Raw genomic sequence first — 9237 nt, forward strand, 5'->3', positions numbered from 1 at the left:
TTGTTTATTCCAGCAATAGTTTTATAAGTGACTGACCTAGTGGGAACAATGATGTTGCCACTAAAGCCACTAGAAGCCACTGTACTCCAGAGAAAGATAGCGGGACGTGAAGAGCAAAGCAGGATGTGAAATCCTTCTTTTCGAGTGACTGCGTTCAGGAGAGAACTGCGAGGCTAATAACGTTTAGCATTTTAAGACCATACGGTTATAGATTCTGTTATCCTTCATGTTCGAGAACATTTAATGTGCGTGTACTGTACTGAAAATAATGTTTATTTTCATTGTTTAGTGCTGTATGGAATTGGTGTCCATCTGCACTACATGTGCATTTGAGCTAGCACAAAGATAACATGTTGTGAGTGTGATGCCCACCAATGTGTTGTCACATTGTGTTATGTATTTTTGTTTTCATGCACAGCCAATATGTATTAGAGTGAGCACACTTGTTTATTCCAGCAATAGTTTTATAAGTGACTGACCTAGTGGGAACAATGATGTTGCCACTAAAGCCACCAAAAGCCACTGTACTCCAGAGAAAGATAGCGGGACGTGAAGAGCAAAGCAGGATGTGAAGTCCTTCTTTTCGAGTGACTGCGTTCAGGAGAGAACTGCGAGGCTAATAACGTTTAGCATTTTAAGACCATCCTACGGTTATAGATTCTGTTATCCTTGTCACGACCCGGCTCAAAAAGTCGTAACATGAGGGAGACAAGACGAGTGATAAAAGTAATAAATAGACATTTATTTAAAGTACAACTAACTAAACAAACAAAGAAACAAAACAAAACAAGGCAGCAGCCAGCCAGGTCCTCCACACAGGAGTCAGAGAGGAGAGGCGCAGAGAGGCACCACAGCCAAAGAAGAGGGGCAGCCTTTATAGCTGGGACCAACCCAGCAGGCTCAGGTGGGGCTCGTTAGCTGCTGATCAACATCCTGCAAGACAACCTGAGAGGAAACAGACACAGACCCCTGGTGGAAGGGAGGGGTCGTCACACCCCCCTCCATAAAAACAGTGTTCCCACCAGGAACACCAACAAACTGCATACAGATTTCAAAATTTACAGATTTCATATTTCAGATTAAGAGTGCATCCCCCCCAGCCCTCCAACCAATCTCCACTCTGCAACCCAGCAACTCCAACATGTGGAGAAGCATCTAAGAGTGAGAGTGGATAAGGAAGGAAGGCCAGAGAGATTACACAGTGATATGGTACTGCACATGAGGGGAACACACACAGACACGTACAAAGTTACTAAACATGAGTGATGAAGGACATGGTGCCTTGAGTTTAAGCTGCCGAGTTTGGTATCTATTTTATAATTTGTATCCGACATGGACCTACGTGTCTGAAACAACGTTAAATCAAGTAAATTGAATATCAACGAAAGCAGAACTTTAAAGCAGACAAGTCTCTTTTTCTTGTCTTCACAAATGAGAGGACAGCGGACGACAGACTGAAGTTATTCACGCTTTTCTTCTCCTGAATAATCCCAGTTTTGTCCAAATTTAGTTGGAGGACATTTTGGGACACATCAACCAGAAAGTCATGTAACAACATCGACTTCTATTCTGACTGAATCTTTCATGTCTCTCTCACTCTCTTTCTTTATCACTCTTATTTATTTTTTCTTTTACTCCTCCTCTCCACAGTGAAGCGATATCATGTACACGTCTCAGTCGTGGAGCTGTATTGACAGGAAGGGGGTCAAACTGATCCATTGGTAGTTTTTCTTTTGGGGTCGTTGCTTTATTCAAGGGGGTCAACAAACAGTACTGTGAGTGCTGTATACTTTATACTTTACCTGATGAGTACTACAAAAGAGTATCGAAATGATGTGACAACTGATATTAGATATACTGTAACACCAATTTTGTTTTTGATTACACTGCAGAAAAGTAATTTTTTGACTTGTCAGAAGAAGGTGATTTCAAATATGAATACAATGTATTTAAAGGTACTCTGTGCATTTGCCAGCATCTAGCAGGGAGGATGCAGATGCAACCAGCTAAACTTTTTCAAGCTGTGCCAAGCGAGTAGGAGAAATACAGTGGCCGATGTGAAAACCTGAATGCGCGAAACACAAAAATTTGTATTTGTCGTATTAAGGCGTTATTGATGCAGTGGTGCACTCTGGATCAACCCGTGTGTGTGTGTCTGCAGGTGGAACACAGCACCCCCCTCACAGAACATAAAACTTAAAAGTTGCACAAACTGAAAAGTTAAAAGAAAATCTCTGGAGGAACAGCAGTTCAATGCACAAGAAATATTTATTTTCTTATGTAATGCTTTATGTCTTGCCGGGTGGATGATGGCACCACGGCATTGTTCAGAAGTGTTCTGAAGACTCTTCAGAGTCCACAGACACGTCATCCAAACTGACAATGGACAGGGAGTCACGGGGGAAAACGTACTCATCCATGTTGGGGAGCCCGGACAACACACAGCAGCTCACGGCACTGCGGCAAATATCCATGTGACGAGCCTCCGTCCACTCGTCATTCGTTGCGTCGTAGTACTCGACTTTACTGTAGAAGGAGCGGCCGTTATGGCCCCCAACCACATAGATCCGGTTGTTGAGCACTTCGATACCACAGAAGCTGCGGGAAGTCAACATAGGGGACACTTGCCGCCAGGTGTTGCTCCTAGGGTTGTAGACCTCTGCGCTGCTCTGATGGACGGAGCCATCAAAACCGCCAACCTTTTGGGAGGAAAAGTGAAAATGAAGGGTGAGACGTTTGAATTGAGATTTAACCAAATTCTTCGCCAAAAGAGAGCGCTCATCTGAGTCTAAAAACAACCGCTGACCAAATCTCTTCATACGTCACACAGTTAGCGTGTCACTGTTTCATGTACTTACTGCGTAGACATGGTCTGCATATGCAACGATGCCAATTCCAGTGCGCTGGCAGGTCATTTGGCTGATCATTGTCCACTGGTTGGTCTCTGGGCTGTAAAATTCAGCCGTTTGCAGAGAGTCGTCCCCATTGAAACCGCCACAAATGTAAATCTGGGGAGAATCGGAGGGGGTTGCTGAATACCTTTAGTCTGACAGTACTCTCTGGCCAGTTACTTCAACACAGCCTCAACCAGAAACACTAATTGCGGAACTTGAACTTGAACTTACAATTTGGTTATTTTCACAACATCGCAGTCTCGTTTCAAACAGGTAAAAAATCAAATTGTTCCCGTCACCATCGTACTGTTGCTCTTGAATTCCTCTAGTTCACTTCACCCACCTTGTTGTGGAGCGTCGTGCTGCTGGCGTCACTCCTACGATCGTGCATCGGCGCGATGAGACTCCACTGGTTGGTCTCGGGCCTGTAGCACTCTGCGGTGCTGAGTCGTGAGTGCCCGTCATAACCTCCCATGGCGTAGATGCACTCGCCTAGCACAGCGACGCTCACGTAGCATCGGCGGTGGTTCATGGATGCCGCCTCGTGCCAGGTGCGCGTGCTCACGTCAAACCTGCGCACGCTGTTGAAATGCTCGACCTTGTTGAAGCCGCCGACGCAGTAGATGCTCCCGTTGAGGACGGCGGTGCCGTGGTAGGCGCGAGGACCCTCGTCTTGGTCTGTCACCTGCATCCAGAGGTCGGTGCTGACGTCGTACGACTCGATGCTGTTCGTTGGATTGACGCCGCTCCAGCCCCCAATGGCCAACAGGATGGCGTTAGGCAGGCGAGGGCGGGGGAGAGGGCTGCGGAGCTGCGACACAGAGGGTCTGAACCTTATGATGGGACTTAGGATTTCGATGGCTGAACTGACCATTTCCAGGCACTCAGCGTTGTTTTTCACCAGCTCATTGGACATCACGTTCAACCTCACGTAGTCGTTACTCGTCAACACCAGTCGCACCTACACAGAGAAAAACAGGACACAATCTTTCAATTGAACTCAATGGCCTGTACTCGAGTCCAGTGTCCAGACCTCTGTTGCTTTTCTATAATCATTTTACCTGTGACTAATATTCACATTTTTACTCTTGAATATTCAAAACTCAGATATCATTTTTAAACCCTTTTAGATGGTGACATTCTATATTTTGGTGATTGTCAATAAATTTCTTTAAAATCTCCAAACCAACTATGTGTTAGTCGGCCTCTCGATACTCAGACTTTCTCTGCCTGACTGTGGTACCAAGCCCATTTGTTCCTACTAAAGACATAAATCTTTTACTCACTTTAACTCTTAACTCTTTAACTCTTAACCTCTAATTTGACTATGGTGGTTTAATTGATCGCCCCTGCAATTTAGGATAACACCTTCAGCCAAATGCTGAAGATGCAAGTCTAAACTAAATCTGGTGACAGAAGGTTAACATACCCTAGAGAAGAGCACTGCGATGTGTGCTTTTCGCACTTCGGGTTCGTGGTCGATCCAGCGAAGGATGGCCTCGAACACCGCGCTCTCTTTGCTCACATTGAGGTCGTCTCTATCGAGGATGTCGGCGAGTTGCTGCACGGAGAGCTGCGGGAACTCTTCGGACAAAACCACCTTCTCAAAGTGATCAACGATGAAGTGGTAGGCCTTGAGCCGCAGCTCGGGGGACAAGCAGGTGTCGGTGACCCGAAAGATGCCGATGCAGTTCTTTGGGCAGAGCTGCTCGCCCAGGAAGTCGCAGCAAGTTTGCACAACGCCCATGACGTTGAGCTGATCGGCTGCCAGCAGCAGCTCCTGCACGTTTTCCTCCGTCACGGAGACCAAGCCAGTGTACGCAAACTCAATGATGAACTGCATCATGTCCGGAGACAGCCCGGGTATGTGGAAGACCTTTTTGTCTGGAGGTGGCTGACTCCAGAGATCCCTGCGGGTCAGAGATCCCTGCGGGTCAGAAACACAGAGCAGAGGATTGGAAACAGACTTCAGATTTTCATTCTCATTGTCTCATTGATAACAATGATAAAGTTTTTAAGTAAGCATTCACAAAATCAACATACTACACCATTTTGCATTAAAGGCAAATTGTACGTAAACCGCCGGACATCATTCCGAGTGTAACTAGCAGTAAGAATGTCACTGTCAAATAAATGTCACAAATATGTAATATTACATTTTGTATGCTATTTTTGTTTTCTTTTGTAATCTCTCTGGAGCTGTTTCACCACCATCTACAATTCATCTTGTGCAGCAGTGAACAGCTTCTTCCTTCAATTTGTGTGGAATTATCCATCTCAAGTGTTTTTTGTTGTTGAATTTAGTCACTTTTCTGAACACACAAACTACTCAATGCTACTAATCAATAATAATCTGCTTAAAAGCACACCTGAGAGACTATTGTAGCTGATATATTATATCTTCTCTTCTATGTCAAACTTGTCACAAATGCTCCATGAACGTATGTAATTCATCACATATCGTGATTAGTCTCCCAGACTTGATCATTAGCTATTACTTTCTGCTCATTTGAAGGATAATACATTCACATCATATATATATATATATCTCAGATAGCCAACTCACTGGAAGTACGGGCTGCATCTACACAGGATGACCTTGTGGATTTCAAACGTTACATCCTCGACTTTGATGACTGCGTCGCAAAATTTTCCCTCCAGACGGAGAGAATTAAACACTGAGCTTGACATGTGTGAAGATTCGTTCCAGTAGCTCATCTTGATTTTCTTGAGTATAAGAGCTTTATGGTCAATGACTTGTCTCAACAGGTCTTTTGAGTCAAAATAGAGACAGTAACCACACAACATGTTGGGGTGCTAGAATTCTAAAATGGAATCCTGGACCTACTATATCACTGATGAACTGACATCCTCCAATTCAACCTGTAGACCATACGATTGTCATACAAGCATAAAGTTATGCAGTATTTATTGCTGTAACTTAGTTTTCTTTTTGCGTTTTACATGTAGCCTACATCAATCTGAAAGTGGTGTTTCACCAAAGTGGCAAACACATTATAAATGTTGCTATGTTTTGCATATAATCCACGCTGTAAACAGTGTCATTTTGCTTTTGACAGAAGCCATTTCACTGAATGGTGCACATTATGTTTTCTGCTAGTTTTATTACAGATGTCCACCAGTAAAATAAGCAACTCAGTCATTTTACTGTTAGTTTAAACTCCTTGGTCACTTTGTTAGGTACTATATAATCTAATACAATCCACTACAACAGCTCTACCAGATATGAATGTTTAGTTTTTGTTAAAAACTTTCAGAGAGTTGTTGATTCAACTACGTGTTTATTATTGACGTTGAAGTTTGCAGTGCTGTACATGCATGCATCTATGCATGAAGCCATTCATGCACACATCAACACGCACTTACAGAGTCAAACACATATTCACTGCCCAAAAATCTGCAGTAACTCCCTGGTTTTAAACCACTGCCTTCCTCAAGGGCAAACACAGCAGGTAGCCTGAGATCTAATTAGCAAGTTAGACTTTGGTTGACTGAGTAAAGACCCCATCCAAGAGAAATATGCACTCAGTTCACGAGATTGTGCTGTGATGAAGAGGAAAATGTGTGCAGCGGTGAACAGTAGGAGGGAGCACTGTGTTGACAAATGGCTGCTACATACAGCGGCTTCTGATTAAACAGTATCCGAGGAGGTGTTCATAATATTCATAAAATTCAAAAAAGAGGCAGTGGACTGTAATTGAAACAGATTCCACCAAAAGTACTTATTACTAATTACTTATTCACCGGGGTCAGTTTGGTTGTTTTCAAATCACTGGCCCAGTAATTTGTCTTGAAGGCAAAACAACTCAGGAGTGAGATGTAAAATAGTTTAGACACAAAGCGTTAGCTGAATATTTACAGGGGAAATAAGTTTTCAAAGCCCCAGAAAGCAAAAAAAACGGAACTATAAATCACTGAATGAGGCAGATAGAGTCGTTCTTCAGCAACAATGGCTTTCGAAACTAATTTTCAATGAGCTATGCTCTAATCGCTCAGTTGGACTCGAGTGCTGCTCCTCAAAGTGACATGCAGGCTAAGTGAAGCACCAGTCACTCTTGGTGCTGATGGTCAACGAGCGCTCCTCGTGTTCTCTCAGCTACGTGAGGCAGATGTTCTGCACTGACAACACGGAGCCCCATAGAAAAGTATGAGAGCTCATCTTCATCATCATCATCATCATCACTGTCAACATCCTCATAGCCACAGCCACTAACATCATCATCCTGATCATCTTCTTTGTATCATCTTGAGACTAAAATATTTATATGCACTTAAGAAGCTGAGAGAACAGACAGAGAAAGGTCGAGAACACCAGTTGTTCCTTCTTCTGTGAGAGGATTTAATGCTTTTCTCTGTTTTATGTCAATGTTCACTGAATATTTGGGGGTTGTGGACTGTTGGTGAGACAAAACAAGACATTTGAAGACGTCACCTTTCACTCTGAGAAACTGAATATCATTGTTTTCTGATCAACAGACCAAACACTATAGTGTCACTGCAGCAGATATCACTTCGGGTCAATACATTTTGAGATGCAGGGCCACAATAAAGCTCGCAGCAGTTCTGCAGATTAAAAAAACAGGAAAGTTTGTCAGTACAAGGACCAAAAACAGTGCAACACAAATCAATAAGCAATATGTTGTGGCAGTGGAACAGTGTTATCCTTCCATACCTTCCTGTTGAACCGTGCAATTTCTATCATTATATCCTCAGTATGTTACATTATAGCCTCCATAGCCTTTTCTCTGCCCTGACTACTTCCACTATCACCTTACCTCCTGTCAGACTTATTTACACTCAAGTGGCTTTTAACCAGATAAAATATCTGTCAATATTCCAGAACTAGATATAGAAATCATTACAGCAATAAGATACTTGACATTTTACGTGTTTAATGTTTTGTTATCAATTTGGAGCTTAGATGTGAAGGATTAAAATGTACTCTAGTTGCTGTAAGTATGCCACAATGTTGACTTTAGATATGATAAAAGAGGCTTGAGATAAAGAAAACATTAACGAATGTTTTTCTGTGTAATCACACAAAACACCTTTTACGAATCAACATAGGCCAAATGAAATAGTGATCAGAAGAAGGTTCCAGCACCTCCCTAATGCACTCCTGATGGCCAATTAACTCTTTACATGATCAGTGTTCTGACTATTTAATGTCCTCCTTCCAACCCCTCTGGCCTTCAGCTCTGTGTACCTCGAATGTTGGTGGCAGCCAGTGGACATCAGTAATTGGTGCTTTGTGGCTGCTGTCTATGGCAGACACGGCACAGTAGGGCACAGCAGGAGTCTTATTCTCTTTCTTGTAATAGAGGTCCTGGTGGGAGGTGAGACACAAAAGGCACAGCATGTACAGTGAGTACAGTGAGCTTTGACAATTCAATCTAAATATCAAGACTTCATACAGCGGTGAACAGCCATCCTAAAACGCTCCAGCATGATATTCAAATTAAGTAAACTTTATCAAAGGATGTATTCTGCGACACAGAAGTTCAAAGATTGTGCCTTGGATCTTGAAACATGCACAGAATGTGGAAAGGGATTCCTTTCAATGACACTGCTGTGCACCTGCAGATTTAAAGGGTGTGAACAGAACAGAAATCTATAAAGGAGGATTTTAATTCTTTGTTCATCTGATAAGCTAGCAACAGGTGCTGGTGTAGGGCAGCTTTCACAGCACTCAACATCCAAAGAAAGCCTTTTCGCAGATACAACTGCCAATGTTTACATTGCAAACACAAGGGAGGGGAGTGATCTGATTTGCTCGTGTGTTATCTTCTATGTGGACAAACTATTGTGGAGGATGGAAGGCTTGTGTAACAGCTGGAGTAGCTGATGCTGTTGACTCTGGGGAATGAAGAGCAAACAAGGACAAAGAGAATAGAGAAAGGTACGGAGGGTGCTAGAGGGAAAAGCAAAAGAGAAGGAAGTAGTGAGGACAGGGATGGAGACAGCTGTTCCACTGTAGAGGCAATAAAAACACACAAAGCAAATGGGGGCTATATGATGAGGGCATATATGTCTATTTAAATACAGCCGCCAAGCGGAAGATGTCAGTGGAGGTCAGGCTTTAAGCAACAGAACTGCTTTAATATTTGGTCTGTGGATGTCTCAACAGGCTATGAAGGAGTTTATGTGTTTGTTGTCACGTATCATTAACTCCCTCTCTTTATTATTCCACATAATGCCATGTAAACAGGGCAGCTATGCCATGACAATATTAGTTTACTATGATGTTAAGCCACAAGAGAAGCCCTCTTTGAAGTTCAAGCCAGGTCACTTCAACCTGACTGTGGTGTTTGCCGAGGCCTTC

At 43.1% G+C, this 9237-nt stretch overlaps 1 protein-coding gene across 1 annotated transcript; it reads right to left on the reverse strand.

Moving 5' to 3' along the window:
* Nucleotides 1-2327: 2327 nt before the first annotated feature.
* LOC142946500 (kelch-like protein 10) lies at nucleotides 2328-5612 on the reverse strand. Its single transcript, XM_076087833.1, has 5 exons — nucleotides 5461-5612; nucleotides 4324-4804; nucleotides 3238-3855; nucleotides 2859-3008; nucleotides 2328-2699 (listed from the first exon to the last, which is right to left on the reverse strand). Exons 1-5 carry the CDS (start codon nucleotides 5610-5612, stop codon nucleotides 2328-2330), a joined length of 1773 nt encoding a protein of 590 aa, XP_075943948.1.
* Between the last annotated feature and the right edge of the window lie 3625 nt (nucleotides 5613-9237).

This window comes from Anarhichas minor, unplaced genomic scaffold (assembly GCF_050575085.1).
Source record: "Anarhichas minor isolate MPS153535 unplaced genomic scaffold, ASM5057508v1 ptg000010l, whole genome shotgun sequence".
Lineage (NCBI taxonomy): Eukaryota > Metazoa > Chordata > Actinopteri > Perciformes > Anarhichadidae > Anarhichas > Anarhichas minor.